Source organism: Erythrolamprus reginae, chromosome 11, assembly GCF_031021105.1.
Source record: "Erythrolamprus reginae isolate rEryReg1 chromosome 11, rEryReg1.hap1, whole genome shotgun sequence".
Lineage (NCBI taxonomy): Eukaryota > Metazoa > Chordata > Lepidosauria > Squamata > Dipsadidae > Erythrolamprus > Erythrolamprus reginae.
The window spans coordinates 24307999-24326900 of NC_091960.1; the positions used below are offsets into that span (position 1 = coordinate 24307999).

Here is an 18902-nt window from a genome sequence, read left to right on the forward strand (position 1 = left end):
ATCTTGTCCTCTGTAACGTTCCTGAAACAATGCCCATCTAACTTCTGTTGATAAAGTTCCAACTGAAGAGGAGTCTAGCTTTTTCCACCACCCCTGCTCACATTAAATCAGAACTCCCTACTTTGTAATATGAATCCATCGCTGTAGAATCTGAGTAAGCCTTTCTTCTTCCAGGAAGTGCTCCTTAGAGCCCTGTCCTTGTTGTTGAACTACAACTCCCAGCAATCCCATTTATTTTTATTTATTTAATTTATTTATTATTAGAGTTGAAAGGGACCTTACAGGTCATCAAGTTCAACCCCCTGCCTGAGCAGGAAATCCTACAGCACCTCAGCCAAATGACAGTCCAATCTCCTCTTGAAAATGTTCAAAGTTGGGGAGTCTACAACCTCCGCTGGCTGGCCGTTCCACTGGTTGATCGCTCTCACTGTCAGGAAATTCTTTCTTATCTCTAGGTTGAATCTTTCCTTGGTCAGTTTCCAACCGTTGTTCCTCGTCCGGCCCTCTGGTGCCCTGGAAAACAGTGTGTCCCCCTCCTCTCCATGGCAACCCCTTAAGTACCTGTATACAGCTATCATGTCCCCCCTAGCCCTTCTTTTTACTAGACTATCCATGCCCAGTTCCAGCAACCTTTCCTCGTATGACCTGGTCTCTAGTCCCCTTATAATTTTAGTTGCTCTTTTCTACACCCTTGCACCCTCTCTAGAGTCTCTATATCTTTTTTGAAGTGTGGTGACCAGAACTGGATGCAATACTCCAGGTGTGGTCTGACCAGGGCCTTATAGAGTGGTATTATTACCTCTCTGGTCTTGGAGTGTATCCCCCTGTTCATGCAGCTTAGGATGGTGTTGGCTTTTTTAGCCGCTGCTGCACATTGCTGGCCCATGTTTAGCTGGTTATCCACCAAGACTCCAAGATCCCTTTCACAGTCACTCATGGTGAGTGTGGTTTCGCAATGGTTAATTGCAATGGATGCTGGAAGTTGTAGTTTGGCAACAATTGGAAGAGCCCAGGGCCCTGATGGCAAACCTATGGCACAGTGTCACATCCTGACATGTCTCCACTGGTGGCACTTTCTTCTACTGCAAGGAGACGAGCCACTTACTTCCACAGATATGTTGCCCTTGCTAAGGGCTTCGGCTATGTACATGTAAACATTTTTCTTCATCCCAAAAGAAAGCTCCAGATTGCAGCCGGCATTCACAGCCACTGCAGGGAGAAAGAAGAACGACAGAGTTAATCCAAAAAGTCAATGAAACATTGGCTTCAATTCATGCCATGTTCTGGCTATCTGTTTGAGGAGACAGTCTGGCAACAGCATGCCACCCATAGCAAGTGAATAGCAATAGCGCATAGACATATACAGTGTTCCCTCGCTTTTTGCGGGGGATGCGTTCCGAGACCGCCCGCGAAAGTTGAATTTCCGCGAAGTAGAGATGCGGAAGTAAATACACTATTTTTGGCTATGAACAGTATCATAAGCCTTCCCTTAACACTTTAAACCCCTAAATTGCAATTTTCCCTTCTCTTAGCAACCATTCAGATTATTACTCACCATGTTTATTTATTAAAGTTTACTAAAAAAAATATTTATTAAACGCAGATGAAAGTTTGGCAATGACATATGACATCATCGGGTGGGAAAAACCGTGGTATAGGGAAAAAACCCGCAAAGTATTTTTTAATTAATATTTTTGAAAAACCGTGGTATAGACTTTCCGCGAAGTTCGAACCCGCGAAAATCGAGGGAACACTGTATACTGCTTCATAGTGCTTTGCAGCCCTCTCTACATAGTTACAGAGTCAGCATATTGCCCCCAACAATCCAGGTCCTCATTTTACCCTTTGTGGAAGGATGGAAGGCTGAATCAACCTTGTGCCTAGCCTATTCTTATTCTTTTGTCTTTTTTTCTTTCTTTCCTTTATTTTAGCTCAATTTAAGTTAAAATTTTAAAATTTTTACATGTTGCTAAATATTTTAGATGTGTTTCCATTTACCATTTTATAATCAATATTTTAAAGTATTTTATAGACAGTGTTAAACAACGACAAGATTTTTTCTTTTCACTTTTTTTTCCTACGTTTAAATATAAAGATGACTTCTACTCTGAGCAGAGCGACTGTAGCTCCACTAAGTGTTATGTATGTCATGTTTGTCTATGCAATTTAATAAAAATATTTTTTTAAAAAAAGAGAGAGATTGCAGGCAGCTGGCAGTCAGCAGAAGCAGCCTGCAGTACTGCACTGTAACCACTATGCCATCGTGGCTCAATTAATCACTAGCATCCTCCTTACAAAATTCACAGTGTTCTTATACTATTGACTTTAGTGGTTTCAGCTACCATTTCCAATGTGGCTCTCTTGGATATGGATTGCCTAAAAATACATAAGAACATAAGAAGAGCCATGCTGGATTGGGCCAAAGCCCACTGAGTCCAGCATTCTGTGTCACCAATTGTCCATGGGGATCTTGAGCAGAAAGAGAAGGAAAAACCCTCCCTTTCCCTTGACCCCGAACAAATGGTACCCAAGGGAATCCTGCCTGCCTCAACCAACATAGAGGCGGCACATGGACATCCGTTTCAAAAACCACCACTATTTATTACCAAATAGCAATAGTAATAGCGCTTAAACTTATATAGCACTTCACAGTGCTCTATGGCCCTCTCTAAGCAGTTTATACAGTTAGCCTCTTGCCCCCAACAATCTGGGTCCTCATTTTACACATCTTGGAACCTTTATGCAACCTTGAACCAGTCAGGATCAAACTGCTGAACAGCTGGAAGTCAGCAGAATGTGCCTGTAGTACTGCATTCTAATAACTGAGCCACCCCATCATATTAAAGAGGACAGGATAATAATAATAATAATAATAATAATAATAATAATAATAATAATAATAATAATAATTTATTATTTATTAGATTTGTATGCTGCCTTTCTCCGAAAACCCGGGGCAGCTGTTGCCCTCCAATTCCAGGTTTTGGGGTTGTTATTCCCTAGCAGCATTCACATAACACACTCAACTGTTGTTGTGGTTAGCTCTGGCCCAGCTCCTGCCCCAAGGACTGTGGAGGTGGGGGAGACATCCACATGCTGCAGGCCTGTTTTGCCCCCCCCCCCGGTGGAATCTGCTGATGAAGGCTCCTCTGACCAAGAAGACATGAGTGACAGGGAGGAGGAGAGTGTGGCAGACAGCTCAGAAGGAGATCAATTATCTAGCTCCTCCTTGGATTCGGAACAAGAGTTAATGATACAGCCACGCATGCGGAGAGCGATGCATAGGCAACAACAACTGAGAGATTATTATCAAAGAAAATGAGGCCACCTGTGGTTGGGTGGGGTTGTGGTCATTAGTGAGGCTGCTATAAATAGCAGCTTGTGGGTTTGGCCATTGTGGAGGATTATCTGATCGTTGTGTTTCGTGACTGCTTCACTGACTTTGACCTTTTGTGTGCTGATTTTTCTCCGCTTTGAAGCTAAACCAGAGCAAAGTGTGTTTCACTTTGTGAAAGAAGAAGGACTGTGAATTGCCTCACAGCTGCAAGCTAAGTATCACAGAACTGATAAGGGACTTGTACAAATTACCAGTTGGTTTGGAGATGAGGGCTCTTTGCTATACCAAAAGAGGGCTCAGTTTAAGTAAATTTTCATTATAAAGAACATTGTTTTGAATTTTCAAACGTGTGTGTGTCTGAAATTTGTACCTGTGAATTTTTGGGAGGAGTCTACCAGAGAGCCCGACAGAACAACTGTAAACCTTGGAACTCCTAAGTAGTCATTACTTTATGATTACTTAAGAAACAGTCATTATGAGCCACGGTGCCACAGTGGTGAGAATGCAGTGTTGCAGGCTAACTCACTATTCACTCCAGGAGTTCAATCCTAACCGGTTCAAGGTTGACACAGCCTTCCATCCTTCCGAAGTCGGGAAAGTGAGTACTGAGATTGTTGGGGGCAGTATGGTGACTTCTTTAAACTGTTTAGAAAGAGCTGTAAAGCACCGTGAAGGGATATGTAAATCTAAGTGCTGTTGCTAGTGCTATTATTTGCAAAAAGCGGTAGTAAAAATCCTCATCCAAAATTGGGGGAAACCTATTCAGAATCAAAGACCTACAATGTTTTCAGGGACAGCCTCATTATTACACTATCTTGCATGCCAGCTGTTTTACATTATTGATAAATGTAAGCATTAAAAACAATAATAATCATAATAAAAAAAGAACAAAATAATACCTCATGATTAGTGGTGCATTATCAGTGGGCAGTGACCATATAATGTGACCGGGGGTGGCTTAAAGGTCATGTGACTGGCTTAAAGGTGGCCAACTTGACTGTCACTCATGTCAAGGGTTAGGGTTAGTTAGGGCAGTGTTTCCCAACCTTGGCAACTTGAAGAAATTTGGACTTCAACTCCCAGAATTCCCCAGCCAGCATTCGCTGGCTGGGGAATTCTGGGAATTGAAGTCCAAATTTCTTCAAGTTGCCAAGGTTGGGAAACACTGAGTTAGGGTACCTGCCTTTTCTTCGCCTCAAAGAGAAACAATTTCCCTATCTATTTACTATTACTGAACATCCAAAATATGCTATTTAATTCTATGTATATAGGCCATATATGTACAGTGATCCCTCGATTTTTGCGGGTTCAAACTCCGCGAAACGGCTATACCACGGTTTTTCAAAAAAATATTAATTAAAAAATACTCCGTGGGTTTTTTTGTATACCACGGTTTTTCCCACCCGATGACGTCATACATCATCACCAAGAGTCACTTCTCTCTTTCTTTCTCTCTCTTTCCTGTCATTCTCTGCTTCAATCATTTTCTCATTTCTCTTTCCCCCCCTTTTTTCTATCATTTCTCTCTCTCTACCTTCCACTCTCCCCCCTCTTGCTCTCTCTCTCTCTTTCTCCCTCTCTCTCTCCCTCTCTCCTTTCTATCTCACTCTGTTGCTCTCTCTCTGTGAGAACGCCTGCCCTGCCTCTCCCGCAGCCCCCTCGCTGACAGCTGGGATGAAAGCGCTCTCAGCTAAGGGACTGCGAGAGGGGCGGGGCTGGCATTCTCAAAGCGTACAGAGTGGCTAGCGGCCGAATGAGGAGGACAAGAAGCCGTAGCCGCCAGCGCTACTGCAGGAGGACCCGTGCCCCAAGAAAGCCGGTGAGAGGGGCGGATCGGGCGGGCGGGGGGTAGTGGTGAGGGGGCCGGATGTGCTGGGGGGCGGGGGCAGCCGACATTCAAAACAATCTTTGCCGGCCTCCGCACTTTCGTTGCTCTCCGCCCCCAACTTCAAGCTCGGCTCCTTGCGCAGCCTTGGAAAAGGGTGCGCGGGGGTAGTTTTTGGCTGTCCTTAGCCAAAAATTGTATTTTTACTTCCGTATCTCTACTTCGTGGAAATTCGACTTTCGTGGGCAGTCTGGGAACGCAACCCCCGCAAAAATCGAGGGATCACTGTACATACATATTACATATATGGTCACATGGCCAGCAAGCCACAACCATAAAATAAGCCATGCCCACAATTGGGTAGTAAAAAAAGTTTGCAGCCCTTCCCTGCTTGCAGGACGGATTTGAGAAGACACGTGTTTCGCAACACTCACCAATCGCAGTCTCCAGGAAACTGTGTGTGTAGTGGTGCCCAGCCATGATCAGCTCCACAGCACCTTCGTCGCTCACTACATAACCCTGGAAGCCCCATTCATCACGCAGGATGTCTGTCAACAGCTTCTTGTTAGCACAGGCTGGGACACCATTAATTCTGCCAGACAAACCAAAGGAGGTTAGCAGACTTACAAGCGTGACTTTTTGGGGGTCATTCAATTCAATTCAATTCAATTTATTAGATTTGTATGCCGCCCCTCTCCGAAGACTCGGGGCGGCTCACAATAACAATAAAAACAATATAACAATGGAACAAATCTAATAATAAAATTACATTAAAAACCCCCAACAATTTAAAAACCATACAACACATACCGTGTTTCCCCGATAGTAAGACCCCCCCGATTGTAAGACATATGGGGGGTTTCAGGGGGGTCGGCTAATATAAGCCATACCCCGAAAGTAAGACATATGTCTTACTTTCGGGGAAACACGGTACTAAAAGCGAGGGAGGCGTTGGAGCAGTTCGCGGCGCCCTGGCTTTGACGGCGCTGGTCCGCTCGCTCGTCCGCGCAACCGACCCGTTTCCTCGACACGCGTCTGGAGGGGAGGAGCCGCTCTGCGCAGTTGGGCAGCCCTGCCTGCCGGAAAGGAGGCGGGTGAAGGAGGGCGCAGCTCTGGCCGCCCGCTCGGCTCGCTTCTACAACTTCGGACCAGCGCCGTCCTTCGCCTCGCATTTCCGGGTTGGCGAGCCTGGATTGTTTTTCCTGCGAGCGCTGGTCCCCGCTAAGCCTTCTGTGCCTGACTTGGCGAGGCGAGAGGGAAGAAGGAGAAGCGCAAGTGGATGCGGAGCGAAGGACGGATAAATGCCTCCCGGGCGCTCCGCATCCACTTGCGCTTCTCCTTCTTCCCTCTCGCCTCGCCGAGTCAGGCGCAGAAGGCTTAGCGGGGACCAGCACTCGCAGGAAAAACAATCCAGGCTCGCCAACCCGGAAATGCGAGGCGAAGGACGGCGCTGGTCCGAAGTTGTAGAAGCGAGCCGAGCGGGCGGCCGGAGCTGCTCCCTCCTTCGCCCGCCTCCTTTCCGGCAGGCAGGGCTGCCCAACTGCGCAGAGCGGCTCCTCCCCTCCAGACGCGTGTCGGGGAAGCGGGTCAGTTGCGGGGACGAGCGAGCGGACCAGCGCCGTCAAAGCGGAGGGAACCGCCGCCAGGGCTGCTGCTGCGCTGCCGAGCAGATCAGCTGCTGGGCGGCCGAAGAAACCTTCCCTGGGTCTTCCCGACTTCACCCTGTCAATTTGGTGAGTGGAGGCGGGAAACGGCGGGGGGGGGTATGTAAGACATACCCCGAAAGTAAGACCTAGTGGGGCTTTTGGGGGTAAAAAGAAAGTAAGACACTGTCTTACTATCGGGGAAACATGGTACATACCAAACATAAAATATAAGAAAGCCTGGGGGAGATGTCTTAATTCCCCCATGCCTGACGATATAGGTGGGTCTTGAGTAACTTGTGAAAGACATGGAGGGTGGGGGCTGTTCTCATCTCCGGGGGGAGTTGATTCCAGAGGGCCGGGGCTGCCACAGAGAAGGCTCTTCCCCTGGGGCCCACCAAACGACATTGTTTGGTCGACGGGACCCGGAGAAGGCCAACTCTGTGGGACCTTATCGGCCGCTGGGATTCGTGCGGTAGAAGGCGGTTCCGGATGTATTCTGGTCCAATGCCATGAAGGGCTTCATTGCTTTTGGTCTTCCTGATCTGACAAGAGCCAGTTTGATCTGGTGGTTCAGGTACCAGGAAAAAAACAGGTGCCAGCCTTAGCCCTTAACTGGGTGACTTGAACAACTCTCTCTCAGCCCAAGTCACCTCACAGGGTGATTGTTGTGGGTAAAATAGGAGGAGGAAGATTTGTTGGATATATCCGCTGCCTCAAGTTATTTGTAGAAATTTATTTATTTATTATTATTAGATTTGTATGCCACCGCTCTCCGTAGACTCGGGGCGGCTCACAACAGCAATAGAACAATTCATAACAAATCTAATAATTTAAAAACATTTTTAAAAAACCCATTATTAATCAGACATACATACAAACATACCATACATAAATTGTATGGGCCTGGGGGAGATATCTCAATTCCCCCATGCCTGGCAGCAAAGGTGGGTTTTAAGGAGTTTACGGAAGGCAAGGAGGGTGGGGGCAGTTCTAATCTCTGGGGGGAGCTGGTTCCAGAGAGTCAGGGCCGCAACAGAGAAGGCTCTTCCCCTGGGACCCGCCAAACGACATTGTTTAGTCGACGGGACCCGGAGAAGGCCAACTCTGTGGGACTTAATCGGTCGCTGGGATTCGTGCGGCAGAAGGCGGTCCCGGAGATATTATTATATTATATTATTATATTACAGACAGGATATTATTATTATAATACTGTATATAATATATATATATATATATAATAAAATATATAAGGGACTGCCTTCTGCCGCACGAATCCCAGCAGCCAATCAGGTCCCACAGAGTTGGCCTTCTCCGGGTCCTGTCGACTAAACAATGCCGTTAGGCGGGACCCAGGGGAAGAGCCTTCTCTGTCGCGGCCCCGGCCCTCTGGAATCAACTCCCCCCGGAGATTCGAATTGCCCCTACCCTTCCCGCCTTCCGCAAGATGTTGCCAAGCATGGGGGGAATAACTATCTCTTCCCCCCCCCACCTTTTTTCCTGACTGTAATATATGAGAATGGTGTGATTGTGCAGTAATGATTGCTTTTAATATGTGCTTTAAATCTCATTTTTTAACTCTATTGGATTTGTATTCTATGTATTGTATTGTTGTTGTTGTGAGCCGCCCCAAGTCTTCGGAGAGGGGCAGCATACAAATCTAATAAATCTTAAATCTTAAAATACAAATACAAAAATAAATAATATAATTAATATGATATGATTAATATAATATATAATAAATATAATGTAATATTATGACATGACATATGATATGAGAAATATAATATAATATAATAATTATGTATTTGGATTTGTATGCCGCCCCGAGTCTTCGGAGAGGGGCGGCATACAAATCCAAATAATAAATAAATAAATAAATTATATAATTCTTTTTAACCTATATCACATCATACTAAATAAAATAAAATGAAATAATACCTGTTATAACTGCACATGAAGCTGAACGTTCCAGCCCGTACACAGGCTTCAAACTGAGGCAGGAAAGTCATGCGCCAATCACGTTCTTCCACCTGTCACAAAACACACCGCACATGACTTCAGTGTACTGCCAGTCCATTCAGAATGGCTGGTCAAACTCCTCCCAAGTCAATTCTGCCTTCTGTCATTTTATTAGAGATACTCCTCAGGCTATGACTAGTTGCACATGACCACTGCCAGAAAGCCCATAAAATTGATGGGCCTCCTCCAGGGGTACAACAGGGTTCTGTATTTCCGACATCTGCAGCCCACCCCCATCACTGTGATATATCTGCTGCTTGACAACCAGCTAGTATTTATGGTCCTTTGAAGAATCCTGTGTTCATGTGATCACATTTTTCCTAAGCTTTGGCCAAAACTGGCATTTCCTTTTGGTTTTTAGCAAAACCAGCCCATAGCGAACACTTGGTTCACTTTACAATTACAATGTTCACTGCACAACTGTGCTTTTTGCTTAACAAACTGCCGTGAGAAAGGTCATAGAATTGAGTCAGTCAAATGGGTAACCTACATTTCAACCATCATGGCTGGCTCCATTATGGTCTTAAGTTAAGGACTATTTGTAAATACCCTAAGTTCATAATCATCCTGTAAGGTCTTCCTTTTTCATTCTTTATTGTAACCCAAGCCAGTCCTCTAAAGCAGGGGTCTCCAACCTTGGCAACTTTAAGACCTGAGGACTTCAACTCTCAGAATTCCTCAGCCAGCTTTGCTTTAAAGACTTGTGGACTTCAACTCTCAAAAATACCTCAGCCGGCTTTGCTTTAAAGCATGGACTTCAACTCCCAGAATTCCTGAGCTAGCATGATTGGCTCAGGAATTCTGGGAGTTGAAGTCCACAAATCATAAAGGAACCAACTTTGCCTGCCCCTGCTTTAAAGCCCTGAGGACTTCAACTCCCAGAAATACCTCAGCCGGCTTTGTGGACTTCAATTCTAAGCGACCTCCCAGCCGCCGACGGGAGGCGGAGCAAAGCGCGTCGGACATTGCCTTCCGGAACCGCTTCTCCCGCTGAGTACCCACGCGCCGCTTCTCTCCGCCGCCAGACGCTGCTGGAGAATCCCCTGGTCCGCTCGCCCGTCCGTCCTTCCGCCCTCGATCCCCCGACATGGCTGCGGCGCGGCGGGCGCTGATGGTGGTGGCCCACCACGAGCCGGGCTCCTTCAACCATGCCTTGAAGCGGGCGGCCGTGGAGGCCCTGGAGGGCGGCGGCTGGAGCGTGGAAGTCTCGGACCTCTACGCGCAGCGCTTCCAGCCGGTCCTGTCGCGCGCGGACTTCTCGGCCAGCCCCGACGACCCTCGCAACCTCAACTACGTGAGGGAGGCCGGTCTGGCCTGGAAGGAAGGCCGCCTCAGCAGCGACATCCTGGGCGAGGTGGAGAAGCTGGCCGCCGCCGACCTGGTCATCTTTCAGTTCCCCCTGCAGTGGTTCGGCCTGCCCGCCATCCTGAAAGGCTGGTTCGAGCGCATCCTCATCCAGGGCTTTGCCTACTCCGGCGGCGCCAACTACGACCAGGGGCCCTTCCGGAACAAGAAGGCCGTGCTGTCCTTCACCACCGGCGGGATGGGCTCCATGTACACCCCGTCGGGCATCAACGGAGACGTGAACGTCCTGCTCTGGCCCACCCAGAGGGGCACCCTCCACTACTGCGGCTTCCAAGTCTTGGCCCCCCACATCGCTTTCGGCGTGGGCTCCCACACGCCCGAGGACGTCCGCTCCCAAATCCTGGAGGGCTGGAAGAAGAGACTGGCGACCATCTGGGACGAGGAGCCCCTCAGCTTTGCCCCCAACAGCCTCTTCGAAGCGGAGTTTGCCAAGGGCTTCGTGCTGAAGAAAGAGGTCCAGGAAGAGCAGGCGAAGGAGAAGTACGGGCTGAGCGTCGGCCAGCACCTGGGCAAGCCCTTCCCACCAGACAGCCAGGTCAAAGCCCAGGAGAAGTAATGGCCCCGTTGGGAAGCTGCAGCCCTGAGCCCACTTAGCAATAGCATTTAAATATATCCCTTCCTAGTGCTTTTACTGCCTTCTGTAAGCAGTTTACAGAAAATCAGCCTATTGCCCCCAACAATCTGGGTCCTCATTTTACCAACCTAAGAAAGGTGGAAGGCTAAGTTAACCTTGAGCCCACTGAGATTCAATCTGCCAAATTGCAGCCAGAGGTCAGCAGAAGCAGCTTGCAGTACTGCATTCTAACCACTGCCCCACCAAGGCTCTTACTTCTCCCCCTCCCCCAGAAATCAGCAGGTGCGGGAAAAGGGGCCTTGCCCCACTTCCAAGTTAAGACAATATTGGAACCTTCAGGCAGGTATGTTTTCCACCCAGCTGTATTTTTCCCCTTGGTGGTGTGTAATTTGGGGCATTGGTTGCCTTGAAGGGCTGCCTGTCCTTGAGATCAGAGAAGTCTATAATGTAGTCTAATCCAAACAATCTAAATCCAAACAATCTAAATCAAAACAATATAAATCTGCTAGCATTGGTGTCGACCAACACTTGGAGGCCTTTTCGCTTTGCATATTTAGTGGTGCTGCTGTGGGTGCCTGCTTTGTAAATCCCAAGTCCAGCTGCTGAGACTAATCTGTCAGAATTCTTCAGGCAGCTTTGCTTTCAGACTTGTGGACTTCAACTCCCAGAATTCCTCAGGCAGCTTTGCTTTAACAGTTGACTTCAACTTCCAGAATTCCTCAGCCAGCTTTGCTTTAAAGACTTGAGGACTTCAACTCCCAGAATTCCTCAGGCAGCTTGGCTTTAACAGTTGTGGACTTCAACTCCCAGAATTCCTCAGGCAGCTTTGCTTTTAGACTTGTGGACTTCAACTCCCAGAATTCCTCAGGCAGCTTTGCTTTTAGACTTGTGGACTTCAACTCCCAGAATTCCTCAGGCAGCTTTGCTTTAACAATTGTTGACTTCAACTCCCAGAATTCTTCAGCCAGCTTTGCTTTTAGACTTGTGGACCTCAACTCCCAGAATTCCTCAGCCAGCTTTGCTGTAACAGTTGTGGACTTCAACTCCCAGAATTCCTCAGCCAGCTTTGCTTTGTCCACAAGTCTTAAAGTTGCCAAGGTCAGAGACCCCTGCTCTAAATGTCTACTGAGATTCTCAGTCTATCCAGGTCATGGTTGTCTTGAAGGTGCTTTTTTTCAAGAGGCAATTGGGCTTTCTTTTTTTTTCTTTGAAGACATTTCGCTTCTCATCCAAGAAGTGGAAGAAGCTTCTTGGATGACAAGCAAAACATCTTAAAAAACAAAACAAAACAGAAAGTCCAGTTGCCTCTTGAAAAAAATACCTTTGGGCCAGAACTTAAACATATGGTTGAAGGTTCATTTCATGTTCTAATTAACATTATCAGTAATAGGAGGTAGTTGTTGACCAGATTCCCACAACACATATGAAGGGGAATCATTGACCATGATTAAGGGCCCAGTGCTTGGCCCCGTTAATCAGAGAGGGAGCCCAGTGCTTTGGCCCTTACTACGTTTGTGTTGAGAGGAGAGCAATGGAAATCTATAAGCCGTCTCAGGGAAAAGAAGTCGTAAGGCGCTAGCTGGATGGGAAATAGATACCAGAGGTTTGGGAGTGGCCAGTTGATGCAGACAACTGTTCATTTTCTAGTATACGGTCTGCATGGGAGGGCCTTCTCTGTGGCTGCTCCAACTCTGGAATCTGCTACCTCTTGCGATCTGGACAACCCACACCTTGCTGGCCTTTCGGAAAGCAGTAAAGACCAGGTTTTTCTAGCTTGTCTGGAGGCCATTGATCTGATGATGATAACCATCGAGATCCAGCCTGGTTTCACTGTTTTACTTCTATTGTTTTTTAAACTTTTTATAAGGTTTTTTTTTTTAGTATTTTAATAATAATATAATAATAACAACAGAGTTGGAAGGAACCTTGGAGGTCTTCTAGTCCAACCCCCTGCTCAGGAAGGAAACCCTACACTACTTGGAGACAGAAGATTATCCAACATCTTAAAAACTTCCAGTGTTGGAGCATTCACAACTTCTGGAGGCAATCTGTTCCACTGCTTAATTGTTCTCACTGTCCGGAATTTTCTCCTTAGTTCTAAGTTGCTTCTCTCCTTGTTTAGTTTCTGTCCTTTGATTAGTTTAGTTTCCACCCATTGCTTCTTCTACCCTCGGGTACTTTGGGATGTTTATTCTTTGTTGTGAGCCGCCCAGAATCCCTAAGGTGTGGGCGGCATAAAAATCGAATAAATAAAAATACAGAAAAAAATCCGATTTCTAAGCCAGAACCAGCTCTGTTGGGACTAATTATATTTGTGGGGCGTTTTTTTGTTTATCCACTGTTTATAGACTGCCCCTACCCTGCTGAAAAGAGGTTTGTGTTTATTCACAAGTAAACAGCTTATCAGAAGACCCGCGGTGTGACTGTGCTGCACAGGAACAAAGAATAACAATAACAAGGCATACAAATCTAATAATAATAATAATAATAATAATAATAATAATAATAATTAATAATAACACATTCTCTCTGTGTGTGTGTGTGTGTGTGTGTGTGTGTGTGTGTGAAAGAGATAGAGAGAGGGATGGAGGGAGGGAGGAAGAGAGAGAGAGAGAGAATGAATATGAATGAATTAATGAATTTCAATGCAATTGCAATAATGTCCTTCCAGCCACAGGAGAAACAGTTAGACGGCTAACTTCCTTAGCTATGGAATGGTAACATCTCTCCAGTTGCGATTCTACTGCGACCTATTATGCTGGTTTCATGGTTTTTAGCCTAATTTAACATTTTACCACCTCTGCTGCTGCATTCGTGTTTGCAATGCACAGTGTGCTTCATTAAGTGTTTGCCTGACCTCTGGAGATGCCATGTGCTTCAATAAAATAAATAAAGTCTCGTGTGCTGTTCTTGCTTTGAGCGTGGCAAGAAACTAGGCTGTTGGGAGGAAAATAAAGGAGGCAGAGAAACTGGCAGAAAGAAGGCGGCCAACTCCGAAACCCACCCAGACAGAAGCGCCGGTTCCCCTTCACTGACCTTGGCATCAAAGTAAAACCGAGAGACAGGGATATTCTCAGGGCCCCCATGGACATCGAAATGCTTGCAGCCAGCGTTGGCTTTGACGTAACGGGGATGGTCACCCTGGAGTCCCTTCACAAATGCAATTCCCAGCTGCGTGGTCAAGAATGGGTCCTCCCCATAAGTCTCCTAAAAGTGAGAAAAAGACGTAAGCTGTTCGGCTCAACCCCACTCTTCTCCCTTTTTATTTAGCATAAAATGAGACCAATCTGGCAAAGAAAAAAAAATGACCAGGAAGCACCAAAGCAATGAGATTCTTAAATAATAGGTGTATAACAGAGCAGGCTGTTAATCCTGTCATCCTGATAGGAAAGTCTGGAGGACAGAAGGAAAAGGGGGGACATGATCGAAACATTTAAATATTTTAAAGGGTTAAATAAGGTCCAGGAGGGAAGTGTTTTTAATAGGAAAGTGAGCACAAGAACAAGGGGACACAATCTGAAGTTAGTTGAGGGAAAGATCAAAAGCAACATGAGAAAATATTATTTTACTGAAAGAGTAGTAGATCCTTGGAACAAACTTCCAGCAGACATGGTTGGTAAATCCACAGTCACTGAATTTAAACATGCCTGGGATAAACATATATCCATCCTAAGATAAAATACAGAAAATAGTATAAGGGCAGACTAGATGGATCATGAGATCTTTTTCTGCCGTCAGTCTTCTATGTTTCTATGTTTCTAAATGCAGAATATTATTAGCCTTAACTAATTGGAACCGGGGTAGTAGAGTGATTAGAGTGCAGCATTGCAGCCTACTACAGCTAAGTGCTAGCTGTAGTTCAGCAGTTCAAATCTACTACAGTTGGTGCGTGCTGCGTTCTTTGTGGTCTGTAACTGGGGCAGAACAACTGTGACCACATTGGCACACATCAAAAATGAAATTTTATATACATTCCACATACATACACACATAGAAACATACATACATACCAGTGGTGAAATCTACTTACCTTTACTACTGGTTCAGAAGTGCACACTTCGCTTTGCGTGTGTGCACTTTTTCACCCCCGGACTGCTCTTGCACACACTTTTTCACCCTCTGCGCATGTGCAGAACACTTTGCACATGTGCAGAGGGTTAAAAAAAATGGCAGCATCTGGATGGGTGGGTGGAGCCTTGCACTACCGCTGCCACTGGCTCTCCAAACTATTGGCAGCTGCTACTACCAGTACACCGGAACTGAACCAGTAGCATTTCTGGCTGGCTAGAATAACATGCTGGTTCTATTAAAAAGTGCTATTGCTAACATGTTGTAAGGCGTCCTGAGCCTAAGAAGAAGGGCGGCATAAAAATCGAATAAATAAATAAATAAATAAATAAATAAATTTCACCCCCAATAGATACATATAAACAAACATACTGTACATATGTATATAGCATGTGTATACACACACATGTTCACCCCAGGGGCAGATTCCTATTCCTGCTGCTACCAGTGCATTGCGCACAGCTTCACTTCTCCAGTGTGCACGCATATGTCCCCCAGCGTGTTTTTGCTTTTGCGCATGAAGCAAAATCTTGTGAGGGACACACGCGCATGAGATATTTTGGTGATTTTTTTTGCTTCCCCGCAATTGCGGAAATCTCTCACGTGTGTGTGCGCGTGTCCCCTTGTGAGATTTTGTTTCCTGCGCATGTACACGCTGGGACATGTACGTTTGTTTGCAGGAGAAATGAAGCTGTGCATGCAGAGCAACTTTCGCTATGGGTGCGCATCCTCATCCATACCAGTAGCAACCTGTTGGTATGTCTCGGTATAGCTAGGCTAGGAGACCTTCGACATACACCAAGCAGAGATTAAGAAGAGTGTGGATGTGTGTGTGTTATAGCCAATAATGACACAGGCTTAGTTATGCTGATTAAGTACTATTTACATATATACATAAAACAGAAACAATCCATAAACTGCACATAGCAAGGACTAAGCAATACAATATAACCTGCATATAACAAGCACTAAGCAATACACACTCCACCCTCAAGGTAAAGACAAAAATGAATGAGCAATACAGCATCATTGTAGGTAGGAGTACTGGCGCCCTCTTATGGCAAACCAGCCAAAACATTTTAAAGTGATATTACAACTTAAATACAATAACCTACAATAGGTTATTGTATTTAAGTTTAACATAGCAATCCCAAACTACCATGTACCATGTACTAACACAACCCAATACTGGTTCACCCATACAGATATATACAGATATATATTGATCACTGTTCATTCTGAACACCTAGTACAAAAAGAAAACTCGATGCAACATGGAACAAAATTGTGACTATATCTAGAGGTTCTACTTTAGATACCATATAACATCTCCCAGAAGGTAACAAGGAGATCTTGAGATTCAAGGATCAGTGATTGTTCTTCAACAACTTTGGAGACCTTCAACAATAGTTGCATTTCAGAGGACTATTCTTGTAACGATTAAAAATCTCTGACCTGTCTTCCCTGATCTTCCAGGTCTGAGGGACCTCAAACCTTACCCTCCCCCATTCATGTTCCTAAATCTTTGATACCTGGTTCCTGCCCCAGAGTGGATGCCGCATGATGTTCAAAACTGGGCTGAAGCAGCTTAAGCCGGTATGGTCGTTGTAGTAGCCTACGGAGTCAAAATAGTTGTGCTTGGCGCGAACTTCAGTGGCCGTAGCATTGGCTACTTCAAAGATGAGTTGAGGGCTGTTTGAAGACATAAGGAGAGTTGGGGAGAAGAGGATTCTGTATTGTCATGAAATGAGGTCATACCAAACATGCATGTCATGGTAGGCCATCATTCAAGAGCCGAGGTGGCACAGTGGTTAGAGTGCAACACTGCAGAGTACTTCAGCTAACTGTCAGCTATAGTTCAGCAGTTCAAATCTCACCACCGTCTCAAGGTTGACTCAACCTTCCATCCTTCCGAGGTGGGTAAAATGAGGACCCAGATTGTTGGGAGCAAGAGTCTGCTTCTGTAAACCGTTTAGAGAGGGCTGTAAAAGCACTATGAAGAGGTACATAAGTCTAAATGCTAAATTCTTTACAGATGGGAGTCTCAATTGTCTGCAGAGTCAAGGTAAGATCTTCCAGAGATCTCTAAATGAGGCTTCAACTACATATTTTGTGTCAATGGCATCGTATGCAGATAGTGTGCAGCACATCATTTACAGATCGTAAGCTTCTTAAAACCCACCTCTGTCGTCAGGCATGGGGGAACTGAGATATTCTTTCCCCCTAGGCTTCTACAATTTATGTATGGTATGTTTGTATGTATGATTGGTTTTAAAATAAGGGTTTTTAGCTGTTTTAGTATTGGATTGTCGCATGTTGTTTTTACCACTGTTGTTAGCCGCCCCGAGTCTACGGAGAGGGGCGGAATACAAATCCAATAAATAAATAAATAAATAAATAAATAAATAAATAAATAAATGATTGGCATGGGAATGCCCTGGAATAGGTGACATCATTTGCCCTCCTCTGTGGACACCCGTCTTTTTCTTTTTAATAAATTTTTCTAATTTTTTTTTTAGTGAGATAAACCAATATTAGAAAAGAAGCAGAGACATTAAGAATGCATAACTAAGAAGGAAAATAAAAATAATACAAATACAAAAAGAAGATTCTGCAAAGAAGCAGCTTATTATTTTGGGACAACAGTTATTCAATGCAAAAAAGAGCAACAGCCCAGTTTAAGACGGTATTCAATCTGAAGAAGAGAAGATGTATTGGAGATACGTTAGTTATAGTCAGGATCATAAACAGAAGCAACACAGAAGAGGGGATTGTATTTTCCTTGGCCACAGAAACTAGACTCAGAAATAAGGTGATACTTCCTAGATAAGTGATGGAGAATCTTTTTTGGTTCACATACCAAAAGGGTGTGCGCGCATGTGCTAGTACCCGTGCATGTGCTACACCCATTCCCTTCCCCCAAGCATCTGCACCCCTCCTCCCCAATTCCCGTAAATGAGCACAAGCCTCACTGAAGTCTGGGATGCTGAAAAAACTGAAACCATAAGTTTGGAAAAACGGACTCCTGGTTTGCCCATCGTGCTATTTTTTGCACTTTGGGGCTTAGGGAAGATTCCTGAAGCCCTGAAGTGTGAAAAACAGCACAATGGGCAAACTGGAAGTCCGTTTTCCCAAACTTCTGGTTTGTCTATTAGGCGGTTTTTCGCACTCCTGAACCCTCCGGAAGGTGATATGGTCTTCCGCAAGGCCAAAAATCAGCTGGCTAGCCCAGGGATAGGCAAAGTTGGTTCTTCTATGACTTGTGGACTTCAGCTCCCAGAATTCCTGAGCCAATCATGCGAGCTCAGGAATTCTGGGAGTTGAAGTCCACATGCCATAGAAGAGCCAACTTTGCCTACCCCTGGGCTAGCCCATTGGACTGTTTTTCACACTCCAGGACTTCAGAGAAGCTTCCCTCTGGAGGGTGGAATGGCCTTCTGCAAAGCTGAAAATCAGCTGGCTAGCGCATGCATGCATGCTGGAACTGACATAATTCAATGCCTTGCATGCTCCTTGTGCCAACTGTGTTACGTGTGCCATACGTTCACCATCACTGATCTAAATTTTCTTCCACACCAAGGAAGGCTTTCTAAAGTTTGTTCTTAGGTTGTTTATAGTTTGACAGCGGAACAGTCTACCTACGATGGTTTGGGTTCTCCATCTCTGGAGACTTTGAAGAAGCTGTACATCTATTTTTCTTCTGAAGAAGCCTCTAATAGATAGAGTAAGTTGCCTTTGGAGTAGACAATTCTTGTGACCCTTCCAACTCTACAATTCCAAAAATGGTACCAGGTTTTGCAACTCTGGACTCGTAAGATGTCCATGCTAGTAGGTCTGGTTGTTGAATATTTAGCATTAATGGGTCACCAAGATTCTAAGTGGCTGAGCTCAGAGGCAGAATTGGGGCAACACTCGCATAACAACTGCTTTGCTGATAAATGGAAATGTTGTCTTCCATTGTAGCCATAAGTCTATGACTATTCCTATGTTGATGTAATAGGTCAGTGATGGCAAACATTTTTTCCTTGGGTTTCAAAAGAGCGTGTGAGCTATCGCACATGCATGAGT

At 45.4% G+C, this 18902-nt stretch overlaps 2 protein-coding genes across 2 annotated transcripts in view; one reads left to right on the forward strand and one right to left on the reverse strand.

The window, feature by feature from the left end:
- Positions 1-18902, reverse strand: part of LOC139174189 (uncharacterized) — a 41037-nt gene that overhangs the window by 15158 nt on the left and 6977 nt on the right. The window contains exons 4-8 of the mRNA XM_070764382.1: positions 16367-16526; positions 13803-13973; positions 8747-8838; positions 5597-5754; positions 1106-1209 (exon numbers count right to left, since the gene is read on the reverse strand). Of these exons, the coding sequence (XP_070620483.1) occupies positions 1106-1209; positions 5597-5754; positions 8747-8838; positions 13803-13973; positions 16367-16526 (685 nt within the window). The remainder of the gene's footprint in view (positions 1-1105; positions 1210-5596; positions 5755-8746; positions 8839-13802; positions 13974-16366; positions 16527-18902) is intronic.
- LOC139174190 (NAD(P)H dehydrogenase [quinone] 1-like) lies at positions 9769-13034 on the forward strand. Its single transcript, XM_070764383.1, has one exon. It carries the CDS (start codon positions 9915-9917, stop codon positions 10746-10748), a length of 834 nt encoding a protein of 277 aa, XP_070620484.1. The 5' UTR covers positions 9769-9914; the 3' UTR covers positions 10749-13034.

Coding starts and splice junctions, on each gene's coding strand:
- LOC139174190 (XM_070764383.1), top strand. CDS start 9,915: ATGGCTGCGGCGCGGCGGGCGCTGATGGTGGTGGCCCACCACGAGCCG.